This window comes from Siniperca chuatsi, linkage group LG12, assembly GCF_020085105.1.
Source record: "Siniperca chuatsi isolate FFG_IHB_CAS linkage group LG12, ASM2008510v1, whole genome shotgun sequence".
NCBI lineage: Eukaryota > Metazoa > Chordata > Actinopteri > Centrarchiformes > Sinipercidae > Siniperca > Siniperca chuatsi.
Window position 1 is genome coordinate 8618589 of NC_058053.1, and position 21734 is coordinate 8640322.

The 21734-nt window shown below is 38.4% G+C and overlaps 1 protein-coding gene across 9 annotated transcripts in view; it reads left to right on the forward strand.

Annotated features, from left to right (window-relative positions):
* The window catches only part of lrp1bb (low density lipoprotein receptor-related protein 1Bb), a 239958-nt gene extending 227779 nt beyond the window's left edge, over positions 1–12179 (forward strand). For 5 of the 9 annotated variants that reach the window (XM_044217317.1, XM_044217315.1, XM_044217316.1 and 2 more), the window contains 9 exons: positions 551–712; positions 1266–1440; positions 1804–1908; positions 4859–4972; positions 7311–7387; positions 8140–8230; positions 8563–8713; positions 9734–9808; positions 10949–12179. In XM_044217317.1, coding sequence (XP_044073252.1) covers positions 551–712; positions 1266–1440; positions 1804–1908; positions 4859–4972; positions 7311–7387; positions 8140–8230; positions 8563–8713; positions 9734–9808; positions 10949–11089 — 1091 coding nt within the window. In that variant the 3' untranslated portion in view covers positions 11090–12179. Of the gene's footprint in view, positions 1–550; positions 713–1265; positions 1441–1803; positions 1909–4858; positions 4973–7310; positions 7388–8139; positions 8231–8562; positions 8714–9733; positions 9809–10948 lie in introns of those variants that run through there. The other 4 variants (XM_044217320.1, XM_044217324.1, XM_044217319.1 and 1 more) reach the window with 3 other exon arrangements.
* Positions 12180–21734: the final 9555 nt, after the last annotated feature.

Genomic DNA, 21734 nt, shown 5'->3' on the forward strand with positions numbered 1-21734 from the left:
CAGATTGACAGCCAATCGTGCACTGGGGCTGACCACAAACTGTTATATGTTGGATATTGTAGACAGACACGAGCATAAGCATGTAAGCTAATATTACCTGTAGATAAAAGGAAGTGGGTTTTTTTAGAAAAACAGGTCACAAGTATGTAGATGAATAAAAAAAGGGTCAGTAATAAACAGCTGGGCCATGTAGCTTTTAGTAAACGATACTCAAACAGGAATTGCATTTGGTGGGGTCTATTTTCAGTCGTAAGCACTAGAGAGTACTTACAACAGCAGGACAGTATATGTGAGACAGACACAAAATAAACTCCAGAGCCCATGTTCACTGTAATGAAGGGACATGTCACCCAGCGCGTGCAACAACAACAGTGTGTGCACTGATGTGTTAATAGTATTTAGAAGTTTTTGAAAAACAGTGATGGTCTATAGCACAGAGGAACAAGTTATATTAGGATTTGGCTACTCAGAGAATAAAAGTGTGAGTGGGATCAATGCATTGTTGGTTTTGGTTTTTTCATGCTCTCTTTCCTTTTCTTTCTTTGTCCAGGTAAGCCTACATGCCGCTGTCCTGTTGGTTTCTCAGGCCCTTTCTGTGAGAGGAGGATTTGTGACAACTACTGTTTAAATGGGGGAACATGCGACGTCACTCAGGGGAACCAGCCAGTGTGCCGTTGTATGGCAGAATATACTGGGGACCGTTGTCTTTACCGTGAGTCCTGCTCCTATTTCTTTGTGGCAGCAAACACAACAAATGATTATTATCATGCGCTTGGCCTTCATATGATTGACATTAGCCTTTCAAGTCTAGCCGCAAGAACAATCACAACAAAACATTGATTTGAATTCAGTTATGCCGCATAAAATCTATAGAACTAAGCATTTCAAAGTTCACATACAGAGTATGGAACAAAAACAACCCCCTAAAGTATTTTCTTTCCACAAACACCACATTTGCCTCTATTTGCAGATAAACAAAATCAAAGTACTACAATCAAACAACCTTTGGGTGTTTCTGTGCTGAAGTGATAATGTATTTTCTTTTGCATTGCTTTGTCATAATTGTTTGTGGGAAAACAATTTCAACTGCACATCATTAGTATTTTCCTACCGTTGCTTACCCAAGGGGTAATAAGTTTTCATCTCTGGCTAAGATGTCATTTGATATGGATAATTAAGTCCCATTAAAGCCCAGCTTAAACTATGTTCCTAGTTTCTCATTACACACTACCCTCTCTCTCTTTATCTCTCTGAATGTGGAACAGACATCTGTCATCACTACTGTGTGAACTCCAAAGCCTGCACGCTATCCAGTAGCGGCTATGTGGAGTGTGTGTGTCCTGCCAGGTTTGAGGGAAACAAGTGCGAGGTGGACAAGTGTCTTCGATGCCACGGAGCTCCCTGCCTCATTAACGAGGAAACAGGAGATGTGGTTTGCAAGTGAGTGCTTGGTTTCTGCTCACTATTCTTGTCCCTCATCCCCTTTGCTATAATGCTAAAGCTGTATAGTCCTCTTCATTTATGAAAAAACATTAGGTCCACAGTGTATTCTCCGGTCTCAATTGCTGTATCTGCAGGCTGCTGGCTGAATGAATTGATTTGATTAAATCTGAAAGAAGTATTGGGCCACACACCCTACAGCAATTTAGGTTCTGGTAATGTAAGTGAATTAGAAGCCAGGTGAACTCTGTTTTATATGAATTATGCATATATTTGACAAAACCACCAGTGGGTCGTTTTTGCTTCTTGTAAAAGTATAGTTTTTTGCTTGTCGCTAGCATCCATTATTTCTTCACCCTCCAGTTGCACAAATGGTAGACTAGCACCGAGCTGTCAGCTGTGTGACGGATATTGCTACAATGGAGGCACCTGTCACCTGGACCCCGACACCAGCCTGCCTTTCTGTCAGTAAGTCACTGCTTAATGGGTGAAGGAAAGTGGGGGGAAAAATGTAATGTTCTCCACTATTATTCACACTCTCACTGTTTCCATTCAAATGTTGGCTCTGTGCCCCAGAAAGCCTGGCCTTAGATCACCAAGGGGTACCATTTCCCTGCTTGGAGAACAGTACAAGATATATGTCTTCCTCTGGAAAGAAATCCTTAAGTTGAGGGAAGGTTTGATGTCACTATGCAGAGGCCATGGCACAGCAGGGGGCTGAGTACCAGTATACCATCTTATGCTGTGTGACACCTCACTGTGGCTTAAGGTTTTTAGGCAGATAAAAATGGTTTCAAAACCCCTTCAAAGCTTGCCATTCTGAACATATCACACTGTTCCTCCTTGCAGTTAAGAGCTGATGTCAGGCCTTTCTGACTCTCTTCAGTAGTAGGTTTTAGAAGTTTGCTCTCTAAAAAAAGAAGCTGAGGTATGTGTCAGTGGTAGAACATGTCATAAAATTCAACAGCAAAAACTTGTAAGAGACAAAAGCTTGACTGGCAGACACGAGGAAATCATTGTGAACGACTACTCAAAGCGCTGCCCATAGATTAATACCACCTCAGCTTTAATCACATGCAGTGCTGTGTTAACAATATCTCCAAGGAGGAAATTGGAAATCCATTTCAAAAGCCAACTCTCTATTCTTTTAACTGCCCAATGTCCACTATAGTTAAAATGAAATTTGTGGCCATCACTCACAAATTCCAGGGGATAGAATCAATTTCTATGCAAATGATCCGATCTTATTCGATGAGGTTAACAGATCCTGATAATGTGGTTTATTATTTGCTGCAAAGAACAGAGATTATGTGAGATGATGGATATGTCTGTGTCAAGAAATCATAATGTTTGACCTTAATACTCTGAGTAAATGAATATTTCATCAAGCCTTCCCGAAGCGAAAACCTTGCAGGGCAGAGCTGCTTCAACTGTAGTGATGATTCTTGCATTAAACACTAAAAAAAGGTTGAGGAGATGTTCATGCATCAGTATGCAGTAAAGACAGCTATGGTAAACATCCAAGCCCTCACCATCATTCACTAAGAATTATTTAAATGTTCTTCTTGAAAAGCATTTCATAGCACTTTTTTCTCTACAATGCAGAAAATCTCAGTTACTTCAACAACTGTTTTAGCCAGTTAGATCAATAAACTTACACCAATCAGTAATAACCACAGCAGTATGTTTTTCTAAAGTATTACCTACCTATGATGCTGTAACTAAGAAGACTGTGTGCACAATAGCAGGAGTATGTCTTTTTCTCAGATAGTATGTTTAAAGGATGTCTTTGCAGGATTGACAAACATCTTCCATTGGACCTCAGTTTGAACAGGTCCCACATTCTTCTTAAATTAAATGACATAACATGGTTTTATTGTTAGAGTTAGAGTTTGGTTTAGTCAGAGTTATGCAGGTGCAAAGGATTTTGCTCACTTCCTTACTGAATGGATTCTTTTGCTGCAAAGTCGACATACAGCAGTAAGTTTTGGTTCCAAAAATGTACCTTCCACAAACCTCCACTTTGAAATATTATAAACCTTTTCTACACTGATGCACTTCCACAGGGTTGAATCCATTCAACAATTTGCAACAATTTTCAATACTAGGTGTCAAATTGCAAAATAATTATAGAGAGCCAAAGTCATGATGTCATGTCCGGGCTAGCTCCTGTTCCACTAGCTTCTATTATTCAATGCAATCATTGAATCATCATGAATTTAACATTTCTTTAATCAGTCTTTCTGAAAAAAATATGAAGCATGTTCTTGATTTTAACAAAGTTAAAAATCTGTGATCATAATTACGTTATGAGTACAGAAGAATCTATAACATCCATGAAAATCTATGAGTGTGGCAGCGTGGGAACTTACGTCATCGCAGCTTGGTTTTGTCCATATCCGTAAAATTCACCACTGCTCTCTTCTAAAGCCATTTTTCCAAATTTCTTGCTGTAATCTCTGCTCTCAAAAAACTTCTACAGTGTTCGGTCCTCTCTGTCCTGCTGTTACTATAGACTTGTCTGAGCTAGCCACAACTCGCTCATGAACTTGCCTCTTTTGTCGACCCGTGATATTTAGCCCACAAACATCTAGAGCCACTCAAAACAGGAATATTACTAAACTACCGTCCCTATCTAGACATTTGAAGCAAGCCACAAGACTTACTGTTGAGAAAGGCTCTGATCCAAGGCTGGATTATTTTAGCATTGTTACCAATGTCAATGGGATTTTGAATGAGCTTTTCTTACTTCTGGAACAGAACCTGGAGGTTCAGGTTTTACTTTGGCTCTCTATATGAACACATCTTTTATTCATTTTTTCAAATGCTTGTGATTGTGTTTATGGAATACTTTAAGTACAAGGAAGTACAGTTATTGAGTTAGTAATTAAGTTAGTAAATTTGCGTTTTTCTGTGTTTGTGGTAGGATGTAATATTCACAATACAGTGTCTTCTACAATGTACTTATATGATTGTATTTTTGTATTCTTATACATTTTGATATTTGGGAGATGTTTTGCCATCCCTAGCTATTTGGAATTAAGCAAAAATAACATTTTGTTTTTGTGCTGTTATATTTTGTTTGTTTTCAAATTATCAATTGACCACAAATCATTGTTATTAGTCTTCTTATTACAATCACATACCTTAGTTCTCAAGAAAATACACTGAGGTGAGACCACTGTAACAGACTCTTCTCTTGCAGATATTCCCGTCACTCGATGAGCAGTGAAATTGATTTGTGTTCATATTATTTATTTTGCTAATTTGCTGGATGCAGACACAACATTGACTTACTCCGTCTTATGACTGAAGCTGCTGAAAGGGATTAGTGTGTCAATCTCCATTCATCAAGCAGCCAACAGTTCAATATACATTCTCTGGGCCCTTTTATCACTCCCAACACAATGTTTTGCAGCTGCACGTCAGGGTTCAAGAACCAACGTTGTGATGAGCTGGCCAACCCCTGCGATTACTTCTGTCAGAATGAGGGGATGTGCACATTAACAGCTCTTAACAAACCACGCTGCAAGTAGGTCCTTCTCACCTCTCCAGCTGTATTCAGAGCCCACTCACCCCCTTTGTCCACACTCCCACCCCAACTCCATCTGGCTCCATTTCTGCCTCAGTCCTGTATATGGGCTGTTTGTCACAGTGCCGCCTTGTAGCAACTTATCATGTAATAAGTGATGGATAAAGTAATGACTTTTTCTAATTTAACATAGGCTGAAAATAGTAAACTGAAAGATAGTGTCATGACTTCCAGTTTTGACTGAAATGTGTTTTGTCACACTGTCCTGGTTCCGAGGACCACAGTTTGGCTAACTAACTGTAATTAGTAATCTTGTAAAGTTGTTGTCAAACACTGTGTTGCCCTTTGTTTGCCCTGTTACCAGCAATGCTCGCAGCTGTACTTTGCATTTGAACACTGCTTTCTCAGTCACTCATTTTATCTTTTGTAATAATGTTGACTTCAAGTAAAATTAATTACCTTAAGATGGCTTTATTAACTGGCATTTTAGTACCCACATTTTTCTTATTGTTTTTTTAGGTAACCTTTATTTAACCAGGAAGTCTCTGAGATATGTTATGTCTTTGACAAAACAGATTTAGCCAAAATGGCACGTAAAATATGTGACAACTTCTTTAGATTAATCAATAATTAATGCTGTAGCCTAATGTGTTTTAAAAGAATCGGTCGACATTTGGAGAAATATGTTTACTTGCGCTCATGCTGAGAGTCAGATGAGAAAATTGACACCACTCACATTTCTGCACAGTAAATATGAAGCTACTACCAGAAGCTAGTTAGCTTAGCATAAAGACTGGAAGGAGGGCGAAGCCTGCTATGTCCGAAGGTAACCAAATCCAGACTTCCAGGAGTCGCCGCTAGTTGTCTGGCAACATCAGGGTGACTACAACACTCCATGTAAACTCCTGCAACATGTTATTTTTACGCTGCTTTTTGTACAGATTAAACAAATGAGATATAACATGTTAATTAGTGCACTTTAGACGTGCTGGTCAGCAGATTTTTTTTACCTTTGGACAGAACTAGACTAGCTGTTCCCCCTGTTTCCAGTCTTTGTGCTAAGCTAAGCTAACCAGCTGCTGACTGTAACTTCATATATACTGTGCAGACATGTGAGTGGTATCAATCCTCTCATCTAATTATTGGCAAAAAAGCGAATAAGCAAATTCCCCAAAATATCAAACTATTCCTTTTATATCACTTTAATTATTATTATTTTTATTATTAGTGGTAGTGGCAGAAGCAGCAGCAGCAGCAGTTAGGCACAGCAGATTTACAGTAGACATTTCTATTTTTTTCATTCATATTAAACTAACATCCTTCTCTTAGAGCTCAATTATTACTATTTTTATTATATTTTGTACAGGTATTAGCTGATGTGGCACTTATTACATAATCAGTTGCTGCATGACGCTGTACATTTGCTGCCCCTCACTGCCACCCATCTACCCATCTCATGCAGTCGTCACCCAGCACACAATAATCGGGGGGAAACTGAAACGTGACACTGTCTGTGTGATGTGGGCATCAGTCTGTGCATTTGCAACCAGTGCATGATAGCAAATTGAATATGTTCGTTATTGACCAGTCATCACGTATGCGTAAAACTTACTAGGCTGAACATCTCATCAGTAATTGGTGTTTATCTTTAATGTCTTTGCCACAGGTTAAGAGAATTTTGTAATTTCTCAAGGAATTAGTCTTTTCATGGTTTATGCTTCCCAAAGGAGATGAAACTCCCCATGGCCCCAATTTTCCATTAAAATTCATGTCACTGTGACATTTCGTTCTACAAGGGCGTGATACATTTCCCCTATGTATGGGGCTGCATTCTTATTTTTGATAGCTTGATGTTCTGATTCTTAGAGTGCATGTAATTTAGACTAATTTCATTCCGTCATCATCTAGTCGCACCCACCAGTTCACTCATGCTTTACAGACCCATCTGCGTCAGTCGTGTGAAATTAGATATCACCTACTCTAACAAGGGTCATACATCACGCTCATCAGATCCCATTGGAACACAAATGAGATGACGACATGTTGTCCCGCTGTCATCGTTTGATTTCTTTCTACACTGAATATTCAACATGTACATTCACACACACTGTTTATGGAGACAACATGTATATACATAGTGCTCTCTCTCTCAGGTGGTGTTTTGTTTGTGTTGGATCAAAGCACTTCATAGCAAGACTGAATCATAATGTGTTGTATATGTAAGCCACGGTCACATCATAATGTAGTTCATTTTGTAAAGGTGTTTTCTCAGCAGTCTTTCTGCTAGGAAAAGTATTCTAATAGTAGTTTATTTTTACTCTCTTTTGACCTCCTTCAGATGTTCAGCCAATTGGGCAGGGACACAGTGTGAGAGACCCGCCCCTAAAAGCAGCAGATCAGACAATACAAGCGGAGGTGAGTATTGGGAATTTCAAGATGTCTTACTATAAAACCTTACAATTTACTGTGTGAATAAATGTATAAATAATTTCCACAGTCTCCCCATGTCAGTCGAATAATTACTTGTACATCTGAAATCATCACATTTTTAAACATCCACACATTTTTACAGGCAAGTTTATACTTACTCCAACTTACTCTATGCCTCACAGTTGGACTTGGTCCTGATTGGCACCCTGACTAAAGAATTACTGCACTTCATCCAATCTAGCCAGTTTGCAGTATTTGAACAGAAAATGTTTCACTCAGCAGGTTTACCTCATTTGAATTAGAGGAGCTGCTGTTGTCAGCCCATCAGAGTTCAGTAATGTGGTTCTGTCTTCAAATTAATTTCAAGTAATACATTGAAATCTCTTAAGTAAAAAAAAAAAAAACAAAAACGATATAATTCTGATTCTGAGCTCTACATACCATGTTAACTTTGGGACTTCTTCTAGTCAAGATTTTTGCAGGTGGTCAAAATGATGAACGTCGTTATAGAATCTATGCATTTACATAAATATCACTGTATAGCCCATATGTATTGGACAGCTGCTCTTTAAATGGAGTGAAGTGTGCAGGCAACCAAGCCCAGGGGAAATAAAAAATTCTTAAGGAAGCCACGGTCAGGCCTGGTTACATACAGAGTGTCACTATCTGAACCCATCTCAGCTCCTTTGAATCGTTACTCATCTCTCCACACCATCTCTCCTCTGTTTGTCTCTCAGGGAGCATAGCTATCATTGTGCCTCTGGTCCTGCTGGTAATCTTGATTGTCATGGTGGTAGCAGGTGTTTACATCTGCAGACGGAGACAAAGGTAAGTAAAGAAATAAAATATAAATAAGAAAGAAAGAGGCTTCTAAGCAGCAACAGATGATGAGAGATCCAACACCACACAGCTTTGAAGATGAATGATCATCTTTGCTTTATAAATGAAAAGTTTGTTTGTTTCAACATGTTCAGCAGGACACCTAACCTCTGCACTGAGCCTCTGATTATAATTCTACTTTTAGGTCTGCCCAGCAAAGTTATGTGCTCTAAGTGTGCCAAGTAGTGTGATGTGATTTGTTGTGTGGAGCTGTGCAAAGCTGTACAGCATGTTGACCTGTTGTGTATCGTGTTAATGATGTCTGGCTCCACACACCTCAGGGGAAAACGTGTCCAGAGGCAGCCCATGACAAACGGAGGGATAAACGTGGAGATTGGGAATCCGTCATACAACATGTATGAAGTGGACCATGACAACCATGCTGATGCAGGCAGCCTGCTGCGACCCAACTTCACACTGGACCCTCACAAGGTTGGCTTATTGACCTCAATATTAAACTAACCACAATTCCAACAGCAAACTAAAGCTTTACATCTGTCTGAAGAGCAAATTTAATGGTTTTGTCTTAGTTCTTTGGTTGTTTTATGCAGTGCAGCATTACCACAGCGTATTGCTGCCACCATGACAAACAGAAAATATATGCTCAGTTTGTGGCTTAGTGGTAGAGCAGGTCATCTGCCAATCGGTAGGTTGGTGTTTCGATCCCGGCTTCCCCCAGCCCACATGTCGAAGTGTCGTTGGGCAAGACACTTAACCTCAAATTGTGCCTATGGGTTGTGTCTTCAGTGTGTGAGCATGTGTGAATGCTACTTAAGCACTACTTGACAACCTGACCTAACTTCTTTGAAAGTGGTGTTTACTATCTTCCAGCTTTATATAAATTTAACTTAATATAAGCTTTTGTGTTTTGTTCTTTATCTCTGTTCCAATAACTGTGACAATGTGAAATCTTGCATTGTGGTAAATAAAATGGAATTAAAGTTATAGTAGAGTGTTCGTAAAAGCTGGCTAGTATGCAGAAATGTACAAGTACCATGAACCAAGAGGACTTTTCATCTGGCTGGTGATTTATTCTGTTCATGGCCCCACACTAACACTCAGCATATCAAATGAATCATAACACCTCCACTGATGTTGTTATCTAGCTCACCTGCTAGAGCTTCAGGCCTAATGCTATTGCTTCTTGCCCTGCCAACTTTGACATCTGCTGTCAGTCCAACCTGGCTGTATTTTCAACAGAGGCATGCTGGCTTGAATCTAAACTAGCTTCTGTATTCCACTACACTCTCTTGGTCCCCTACAATTCCCTACTTCTTTATTTCAGTGCAGTTTTATTTTGAGTTAAACAAAAATCATAGAACCCTTAACTGGACTGATTTATAAAGTTTCTACATAGATAACAAGTAGATGACCAGGCATTTGTTTGGTGTTAGCTGTGATTGTGAATTTAATTTTGCACTGTAAACAGAGGTGGTGCTTGTTGTGTTGCAGGGCTGGTGTGTAAAATCCAGTGACCCTCGCACCTTGGGCATCCATTCTGTGCCCAAGGAGGTAATCCCTGGACAGGTGAATTTTACAAACTTCCCTTCATTTTCCCCCCAAAAAACAACCCTCATATAGGCGAGCAGTGTTCTCTGTGCAGTTACCTGGCAAATATTTTAAACAAGTTGATATGATTACCTGTACAAAATGTAAATCAGGCCAAAGTGAGTCATGGTAACATCCACAGTCATCTATAGCTGTTTCCTACATCATTTTGTGAGATCAGTACTGAGTACTCCTAATGTCAAAAAAGTAAAAAACTAAGCTAACTAAGCTACTAATTTGAAAACTAGTCTAACTAAGAGATGTCTAGCACTCCCCTCCCCTCACCTTGCCTATTGAGTAGTAAGCTACTACTATACTAAACTATGCTTGCATGGCTTTATGTTTAAACTGGCTTCTTCCTGTATGATGATGTTATTGCTTGCTGAGTAACAATCCACTAATACAGTATGCATGCGTCCTGTCTGCTTTTCTTTGTGCTTCTTCAGTTAAACTCAAATAATAATCACAGTGGGCTTTCCTTAAAGCTGCACAAATCTATATTTTCTTATATTAACATTAGCTCAATTGACTAAAGAGGTTGCTTGTAATAATGAACCCACAGAAAATTATGCCCCAGCGTAATTAGCGTAGCCTCATTGTTTTGGTTTTCTGCAAACTGACCTGCAAACTCTGCTCTTATCAACCTGTTATCAACTGTTTTCATCAAACAAGCTCCGATAAACTGGCTGTATGCTACCTGCTCAGCACTAAACAGCAGACAGACAAAGTTAGCAAGTAGCTACAGTAGTGAAAATAGTGAAGCATTTAGCAGCTAAAGAGCCAAGTATTTTATTCTATAGCTGGTGAAGACCAAAACAGAGATTTTAAAGAAGAGTGACTTTTGGACTTAGATTCATCAGGTATACAAAAGACAACTCCAGACGAATGATAATGTTGTTCTGTATCTGCTGTATCTCTGATTGGATTAAAGTAGGCAACTGTTTGCTAACATGTTTGCCCAACAACTTTGTAAGATGGCCTGACAGATGTTGTGTTCTCAGCTTGTTCCACTGCCCCCAAGTGGCCAAAAATCTATGAATGCAGCTTTGAGACTCCCACTGTTCCAAAGTAATTCATATAAATAATTTTTTCCTGCCATTTTCTTCCCTTCTTATACAGCCCATGAACTATTCCAACCCAGTGTATGCAAAGATATATATTGATGGGCAGAACTGCCGGAAGCCAGTCATCAGTATTGACGAGAGGAGAGAGCTACTCCCAAAGAAACTAGAGGGGACAATTCATGAAACCGCCGCATAGCCTAACTTTACACTTTGTACTTCTTTTTTACCACAGTGTACAATGTATAATATGAAGGAGGAAACAGGATTTTTTTTCTATTTCCTATGAGGCTCTTAGGTTTCACTGGTTTAGCATCAGCATAATGTCCTTGTTGGTGTGCTGAAGAGTTTTATTTTCCATTTACTGTTTGCTTTCTAATGTTTGTCAAACATAAGTTATACAGCGCTACATTGTATACTGTATGACACTGAAGTAAAGCTGCTGATTTGCAAAAACTGTATTAACACCACAAGCCACACATGTGCACAGTTTAAACCTTAAAATGCAGTGCTAAAATTTGTACCCATATCTGTTTCTAGTTTAAGTGGAATACTGACACTGTGTCGATTTGTGAAGGTAATGAAGGCAGGTTGGCTCAATTTTTCTGAACAAATGTAAGTATCGTAGAGAAGAGTTGCGTGGGTTGTTTCTAAGGCTTTTGTCTTTTTTTTTTTTACATGTCATATGACGTACGGACCACAAAGCTTCGCAATTGAGCAGTGAAGCTGGATATTTTTGAGATTTTGTCTTTTTTTTCTCCTCGGTACCTGTCGGATCTACTAACTGGATTTCCAGTAAAGGCCATAATATCAATATGATCTTTTCTCACACAGTATGTAATTCCATAGGTCTTGTGTCTTTTCCATTTCCACGGATATCAAGTTCATCTGCCCTATTTTGATGGTAATATAACACATTCTTTATCTTTTGGTGAAAGAGATTGAAGCCCACCTTGAATGTTCTACGATCAGATTCCCAGATCATGTACTGTACACTGAAAAGACAGATACTGAATACCATATTTTTCTAGGTCTCATATGTCTCAGCAGATGAATTGAAGATTTAGACAAGGAAGATATTTACCACAGCTACAAAAAAAGGTTATTAAGAGTTATTATAAAACACATCTGTTACTTAAGAAAAGGAAGATGATAAATATAAGAAATTTTATAATTTTGTATTTGATTTGTATGTTGTTTGGCTGCTTGTATTTTGAAGAAATGTATTAAATGTAAGTAATTTTTATATAAAATGTAAATCGATATTGAATAAAGGGGGCTTATTTCCACTTTGTGTCCCTTTCTTAGGCCACAGCAGATCATGACACACCTTATCTTCCACAAACTATTATACAATAGACCTTTAAAGTAGTTTACATCATAGGATGTTAAGAAAACTATACAGTATAGTAGTATAATAGTACCGTATACAATATAAAAGTAATAGTATGTGTACAGTCCTGTCAGTCTGTTGAACCAGTGAATTGCCTGAGTTGTTATATTTCTGTGGTTCACATGTTCACTGACCTGACAAGTCAATCAACAGTGTGGGCAGAGGAAGGTGGCTGAAGGTGCCCTCACTGTGTGTGCAGGAAGGCCATTCATTACCTGGTGGTGGGGACACAGTGTCAGTGTCACCTGCTGAATGATAATTCAGTCTACTTTTACTTTACTTACAATGGCTGTCTCTCCACACCCTTCACCTCCTCCCTCACCATGGCAACCAGAGGAGGCAGAAGCACTCCTGCCTTTTCTCCATTTGTTTGTGTTATCGGCTGGATCTGCCATATCACTCAGCTCACCACATGTTGATGATGGTACAAATAGATGCCAGCATTTCCAGTTTTCTTTATTTGACCTCCACAGTAAACCTTTGTAGTAATGAGGACGCCAGTCAGAAATCCACCTAGGGACATTTCCAAGATGTTAAAAGTATAAATCTGTATTAATATTTTTATTGATTAGCCCATTTTCTACCAATCACAAAGATCCAAAATCACACCAACCATTTTCCAAAACATTCCTGATTTTTAGATTGATAAATGGATATTCCTTTTTTCCATACAGTCGTTGACTTCGATTCCATGTCTTACTGGGAACGTCATATCTGGACGCTGAAAGAAAGGGTGCACACATAAGCTGGATGACCAGTTTTTGAATCTGTACCTCCTCTTTGCCTTGTAGACCAGTGAAATTACTGAGGAATTTATGTGGTAATCGGACATGTTTCTCTTGGATAAAGACAAGATATTTTGGTGAGAGGACGAGGAAGCGCTGCACTGCTGTGAATTCTCTAACTTTAGCCAGAAAATTAAATACAACATCAAATGAATTAAATGTTGGGCCTCTTGTGGTTCAGCATGTGAGGATCTTGTTGCAAAGTTCATCTCCGTCTCTATTATAATAGTGGTCTATGGGGGCTAGACAGGATTTTCTTCCTTGCAGTACTGTGGTTTGTCACAAGGGACAAAGGGGCAACCAGCTGACTCTGCTATCCCAATGTTTTCTCAATATAGTTGTGAAGATGGAGTTCAGGGATGTGGAAGTAATTCCTTCACAGAACAGCCAATGTTAGGTCAATGGCATTTGGAGCATTTCCATGACTTTGACTGACATGAAACTCTCCTGGTTGAATCTTCGGGCTACTCCATTACAAAATATCTGGTTCTTTAAACCAAAAAATAATTTAAAAAATTTAAGAAAAATTTGAAATGTTAATTTAGTTTGGAAAAAATCCAGGAACCAGAAGCACCTTCCACCTCTTAACATCAATGATGTAAACCCATTGACATCATCAAGCAACCAGAACATGTCATCAGTGAGTGTCCTCAAACTATATCTATGTTGCAACTGTCTACAGTTGTGCAGCAGGAAAGTAGGACTATGAAATAGTGAATATATTGTTGTATACTTATAATCTTATTAATATAGGTACTATAGTCCCAGTCATGTTTCAGTGCTCATGTACAAGTTCTCTGAACCCATCCATACACTTGAGGGACCTTACCAGTGATTCATATATTACTGAATGTTTATACAGAGAAAGCATTAAGTCTTGTATGTGCCCGTTCAATAGTTCTGACATCCATTTGAGTATTGGCTGCCTAAAAACATTCCATTCACAAAATAGTCTATAGAATAAAATATGGAAGAAAACAGATATGAAAATCATAATAAACATATTGGCTGTAGTAGCATACAAAAATTGGTTGTTCAGCACCAAAGTCTGAGGTTTCAGATGTCAGTGTTTCCCACTAGCTCTTGAACATATCAAACATACCGACCTGAATGCCTTTTCAAAGCAATCTGTACTTTCACTTCTATTGACTTACAACCAAAGCATGACTTTGATATTGAAATAGATCAGGGAAAGGTGCACTAAATAATGTTTTCACAAAATGACGAGCTGCAGAGGTATTGACACTAATAATTATAATAATCACCAGTCTCACTTATTACTATTATAACCGTCTGATTTAATTGTTGAGTGGTTGAGAATTAACTTCAATGCTAAAATGTCGCTGAATTAAATCATCAGCCATGAATGTAAAAATGTAGGAAGCCATTTGATCAGAAAATTTCAGATGACCCAATAATTGCTATTTTATCATCAGCTTTGTATTTTGATAGTGTTAATTGTTAGTGTAAAGTGTTAATGGATAAATCAGTAAAAAACTCAATTATTAAATGTGCTGAGTAAGTGAGGGAAAATGTTCTGTGATATTGAGACTATTGTAAAGAGTACATGTACAGTACATTGAAATTTGCCCCAAGCTCTCTCCATACAAAAGTCTTCAACTAATGAAGACCTCCAGCTCGGCAGTGATAGAACTCAGCTGCGCTGGGAACTAGGAAAAGTGAGGAAAGGACCTCTGGCCCACTCACTCAGTCCCTAAAGTGTATCAAAAGAAGAGAAAAACAGAAATTTGAAAACTAGTCTAACTATGAGATGTCTAGCACTCCCCTCCCCTCACCTTGCCTATTGATTTATTGTCTCTTTTCCACTTAGCAAGCATCACCATTCTCCTGCATAAACATCAGAAAAACCCAGAGGGCTCATCTCTCGGACAGAATCAATAACAGCAGGAGTCGTATTCACATTATAAACAACAGCTCCTGCATACTCATGCTACAGCCTGCACCAAGGAAAGCTGCTTATCTGTCTGTGTGCGGTGAGAGGGAGAGAGACTGTAAGAGTAACTAAGAGAGGAAGAATGAGGTGATGGAAACAACTGCAAACTTGCCTCCAGTTAACATAGCTAATAACATTTCAACACTCACGTTGGTGATTTTAGTTTTTCACTGTTGGACAATGAAGAACAGGTGATGCTAACTCTTTTTATTATAAATCATAATGGAATTAAAACGACTAATGGCCAATAATGTCTGACTGACAACAGCACATAACGTTTTAAAAGGCCACACTCAGACAACTTCTGTTACATCATATTGTTACTTACATAATAAAATACAAATACCAACACATTCTGATCAGTCACCATGACTATCATTACAGTAACATGACCAGCTGATCCCAGAGCTGTGCAGGAGAACTAATCAGCACTGCTAAACAGCAGTTGATGTTTGTCAGACTGCTGTGGAAGAAAGTCCCTCGTATTATTCCAGCTGTGCATCGTGCTGTATGTTGGATAATAAAACTGGTAAAATGTTTTCCCCAAAAGCAAAAGAAGTACATTTTAAAACAATTAAGAAAATATATCTATTTTATAAATGCATTCCTCCACTAAGAGTTTAATTCAGAACTCTGCTGCCAGGCTTTTGACTAGAACAAGAAAGAGCATATCGCCCCAGTTTTAGCTAACCTGCACTGGCTCCCAGTGTCTTTTAGAATTGATTTTGAAGTTATTTTACTTGTTTACAAGACTCTTAATGGTTTGGGACTGGCCTACATTACTTCTTTGTCATTTTCTAATCCTTTATGACCTCTTAGATCCTCTGCTGCCAGTTTTTTAAATACAGACTATCACACAAATAAGAAAATCTGCAGCTCTGCCTTTTTTAACTATGCACCAAAACTCTGGAATTCCAAACCCAAGGCTGTAAGAGATGCAAGCTCTGTGAACATTTTTAAACAAAAATTGAAAATGTACTTCTTCAACATTGCTTTTAACTAAACTGTCACTCTTCCTTCGTTTTATTCTTATCTTTTACACATTCCATTGTTCTTATGCCTTTCTTTGTTTTATTTCCATCTTTCATATATTCTGTTGTTCTTAGCATACCCGTTTTTGCTATTTGCTGCCTCTTTTGCTTGTTATTCATTTTATTGCTTGGTTTTATTGCACAGAATTTGCACTTGTTTTAATTTGCCTGTTTTTATTATTTCTCTTGTTTCTTTCATCATGTTCATTATATTGTAAAGCACTTTGAGCTACACCACCTGTATGAAAGGTTCTGTATAAATAAAGATTATTATTATTATTGTTATTATTGAATGTAAGATTTGCACATTTTGAATTGAATCCAGAGAACACCTGTAGATTTTCATCCGCTTTTTGAAACAATCTGCACTTATGGCTGTGCTCGAAAAGCAAAATCTCAACTTTCCAATATAGTAACATTACTTTAAGAATTTTAGTGCAAGTCAAAAATGTAGCTTGTAAAGAATTTGATTCTGCTTGCAAAATTATTGTTTAAACAAATGAAGATTTTTAAATCTCCTCCTTTTTTTGAAGCATTTATTTAAAAAAAAAATGGTCGTTTTATTAAAATGCTGGAGACATATTAGTAAAAAATTCATTAAAACTACCTGACTCCCTAGAATTGTATTTTAAGCGGCTCTATGAGGCTATACTTTGGCACAGCGGTGCCTTGAGCTAAATGCTAAAACCAGTATGCTAACATGCTGACAGTGACAATACTAACATGCTAATGTTTACCAAGTAATGTTCAGCATGTTCAGCATCAGTTTAGCGTGATAGCATGCTAACATTTGCTAAGTACCACCAAACACAAAGTACAGCTGATGCTGGTGGGAATGTTTTGCAGGTGTCCAAGTGTTGGACAAACTAAAATTTTGTCCTGATGATGGCACAAGATTAAAAGTCAGGGGATCACCAAAGTCATCAGCATACATCCACTGGGTGGCACAAATATCTGTACAAAATTTTATGGCACCCGATGCAAATGTTGCTAAGATATTTCAGTCTGGACCTAAGGAGATGGAGCGACTGACCATCCAACTTTGACATTCATAAAGCCATGTCCCTGCTTGGCTGAAAAGGCAGTAAAGTATGGAAGACTTGTCTCTACAGAACAGGGTTACGTAAAAAACATTATGGTGTTGCCTGTCGTGTGTGAGTATTTCATTTAGCCATAATTAATTATTGGGTTGGACTCAAATGAACACCCATCACTAAACTCAACTAATAACGTGACACACCGTACATGTTCAGAACATTTTGTTCCAGTTTACCAGACAGGGATTTAGTGCAAATTAGACTAAAATTAAGTTCAATGGAGGTATTAATTGAAAGTATTCTTAGGCTAGATTCAGGTTGAATTTTTTGTCAGGAAAAGTTGGGTTTTTGTCTGAAAGTTCAAAATGTTCCTTTTGGCTTTACTTCAAATATCAGTAATGTCAAGCAACAATCATCAAACCTCTAATGTTTTTTTTTTATATGCAATTCACGGCTACTACTAAGGAGCCCAAATGTTTTCCAGGGCCATGAATGTTGCCATTATATCTTCCATAATATTCAATATTAACATACACTGCAAACAGTAAGAACCAAGAATTACATTTAGGTAAGATCATATATCAGGAGGTTGGGGGTGAAAGGTAGACATGCTGACCTTGTAGGAATAATTTGGAAATCACAGTAACAAATGATATCATTGACATGGTTCATGAATCAGTTTCATTACCAAGCGCTTTGGAACGAGTCTGCTCCATACTAAAAAGACCTGTAAAATGCATTCTGAAACTTTACTACCCACTCCCATTTATCCCATTTCTAAAGGCTGTTTACTAAAGAATGGATCTTTTGTTCTGAAAATGTTGGTCAACAAGTCATCGTATTTAGATGCAGCAGAGACAGCTCTAAGTGGAGGATGTTCTGTGTCCTCCCAAACACTGACTAATGACCAGATTAAGGGGGAAATGGGGCTGAATTGTAATCCCCACGGTGAACGCTGCACTTTCAGTAAGCTTGGCCAATAAATCTGTGGGAGGGTCCACTGTTTCTTTGGCAGCTTTTGTGTTTCTGCAACAATTCTGCTCTTGGCCCTTGATCACATGCAGCAGCACACAGCACTAAAGACCGCATGCTGATTGGGCACTGCACATTTCTTCCCCTTAATTCTGACACTTTGACACCTGTATTGACTATAGGGCACTTTTCTAAAAACAGAGAGCAAAGGAACAAAAGACAAAGTAGCAGAAAGCAAACAAGACAAAAAAGACACTGACCATACCCACTCTTACTCACCAACTTCATTTACATACATGAGAAATTCACTCCAGTAACCTGGTTCAACACATGAATGTCAATAATATATTAAAATGTATTTGCATAAAAGTAGTTATATGTTGTAGCGAAGACTGTTGCCACCGTGGGTTCTTCAGCACAGTGCGGGCAGTAATGCATTTCACAGGTAACATATTTTATTACCACAGACTGCTCACACACACACAGTCTTCTTGTAATAAACACAAAACCCAACCATGCGTCTCTGGCTTGCCCAGCTCTATCGCGCTGGTCAAAGCGATTCTTCTTCTTACATAAATCCAAACAATGAATACAAACAAAGCCCCACAGCCAGCCTGGATGTCCGTCATGGTGTCCTTGTGTGTGTGGCAACCCCGAGGTCCAGCACTTCTGCATATAAAGGAAGAGCACAATTAGTCAGAGCTGAAACACAGCTGAAACAATTAGCTGGCCCTGGCACTGCTCACCTGAGCCACTCCCCCACCTCTCTCTCTCCCTGCAGCTGACGGCTAACCATGCCCACCTCCACATATGTCTTCTTATGTCTTGTGTAACTCCCGTATTTTACTGATACTGTGGACACGCACAGTAATGTGGGTAAACACTATTTAGGGATGCACCGATATATCAGCCGAACATCGGCAACGGCCGATATGCGCCTTGTTGACTGCTATCGGCCTATCAGCAAACAGGATGACATTCACCGATGACAGTGGCCAATGTTTATCTGTTTTGTCCCAATTTTGCACATGCTGAAATTTGTGTTGGTTATTTGTATTGGTTGTGTAGCAAGCTAAAAAGGCTTTTGAAGCATTTTTTTAAAATAACCTTTTTATGTGAAAGAAGGTTATATTAAAGGTTCTTTCATAAATTTGTATGATTGAATTTATGCTCATTCAAAGATGAGGAGCTGGGGTTAGGGTTAGGGTTAGCATGACTGACTTTAAAAGTTTTTCTTTGTTTCCCTGGCACAAAAGGGGGAATAAATAACCAAAAAACAACAACAACAAAAAAACATCGGCATAAGCTATCGGCCAAATTGTTATTTTAAACATCGGTATCGGCCCAGAATTTCACAATCCTTAATACTATTTTATGTAAAAGAAAACATATCAGCCGGCAGTGCTCATTATTGCCTTTTCCATACTAGAAGGATCATCAATTCTTGCATATACAGTATATGTAACCTGTGACTACAGAAACACACTCAACAGTTCCTTATACCCAGAATACAAAATAGGATTTTTTTCCAAGATACGAACAAACGTGACAAAAAAATCATTACAATAGCATGTATGACATATCTGTTTCATTTGTTGGGACATGAGGACATAAAAAAAGTGATTTGAAAGGATTCATACAGATAATGCATAACACATATCTAGATACATAAATATACATACATATAAATATACATGCACATATATTTCTGTCCTTAGTAATATGAATAACAAGAACCTAAAAACACAATACAGACCCAGTGTCAGTACCCACCTACCTACAGTATATGCCCTATAAACCTATAGCCTCATGGCTGCAGAAGATAAGCAAACAAACAAACAGATTAATCATAGTATGAATATTATCAAACTTTTGTCATAGTTCCCTTCCAGTAATTCAAACACAGAAAGATTTTATTTGAAAAGTAATTTGAATTTGTTTTTGTTCCCAAGCTTATGATGATACACATATACAAAACATACTACAATTATACGTTAACTCATGCACATACACACAGATATAAGATACAACATATAATAACAGTTGCCTACTCTAGCTGAACATACAGGCTCTTAGTGTACAGTGTCCACAGTAGCAAAGCTGCTATAACCAGAATCAGAATCAGAAATACTTTATTGATCCCTGAGGGGAAACTCTTTTGTTACAGCTGCTCACTATCACGCCAATGCACACAGGGATAGAAGTACTAATAGAATAGAAATAGAAATAATAATAAAGAAGTCCACAACGAGACAATTATTTCTAATAAGAAATAAGAGATGTGCAAATCAAAATATAATTCACTATAATACAGCTAAGATAAATTAAGTACAAAAGTGGATATAAAGTATAAAAACTAAAATAAGTGTAAGTACCAAAGTGGATTTACAGGTTGGTGAGTACAGTACAGTACAATACAATGTAATAATATAAGTAATAAGTAATAGTGCAATAATGAGTATTGTCAAGTTAAGTGTAGAAGATTAACCAGATTTTTAGAGGAGGATATTGCACAGCAGTAATAGAGGTATGAATACATATCAATAAACAGGGAATTTTAAACTGAAAACAGAGTATATTGCACAGGAGTATTAATCAGAGAATATTGCACAATTATTTCAAGTATTGCAGTGATGTTAATGATCCAATGTCCAGTTTATCGACTTAGGGTCATATAGACTGACACTTAGAGGGAGGAGTTAAAGAGTTTGATGGCCACAGGCAGGAATGGCTTCCTGTGGCACTCTGTGGTGCTTTTTGGGGGGATGAGTCTTTAGCTGAAGGTACTCCTTTGTTTGACCAGCACGTCATGGAGTGGGTGGGAGACACAGCATGTAGTTTGGCCAGCATCCTCCTCTCTGACACCACTGACAGAGAGTCCAGCTCCACCCCCACAATGTCACTGGCCTTAAGGATCAGTTTGTTGAGTCTGTTAGCGTCTGCTGCCCTCAACCTGCTGCCCCAGCATGCAACAGCATACAGGATAGCACTAGCCACCACAGACTCATAAAACATCCTCAGCATTGTCCGGCAGATGTTGAAGGACCTCAGCCTCCTCAGAAAATAGAGGCGGCTCTGGCCCTTCCTGTAAAGAGCTTGAGTGTTCTTAGCTCAGTCCAGTTTATTGTCCATGCATACTCCCAGGTACTTGTAATATTCTACAATGTCCACACTGACCCCCTGGATGGAAACCAGGGTCACTGGTGCCTTGGCCCTTCATAGGTCTACAACCAGCTCCTTAGACTTTGTCGCATTGAGCTGCAGATGGTTCTGCTCACACTATAAGACAAATTTACCCAACCAGTTAACAACTGATTGTATCCTGGTGGTGCTGTTTAAATATGCAAACAAAACAATATATCAGAAAGGACTGGGCCCAAAAAGATAGCTTCAAAAATAATGCTTTCCCATGGAATCTCAAATTGGATGCATTTAGGTGGCTTCTGAGGCGCATAAGAGACGTTGGGAATGTCTCAGTTGGCAGAGTTTCCTAGGCATTAGATAGACTCTTTGAATTAATTTACCGTTTATGCAAATTTGGTGATTATGAGAGTTGGAGAAGTTGCTCCATTCTCTCTGCCAGTTTCCATATAGATTGTAATCTTGCAAATCAGTTAAGTAAAACTATTTATAGAGGCCCATTAAATTTTCTTGCATTTTTTTACATTGGCA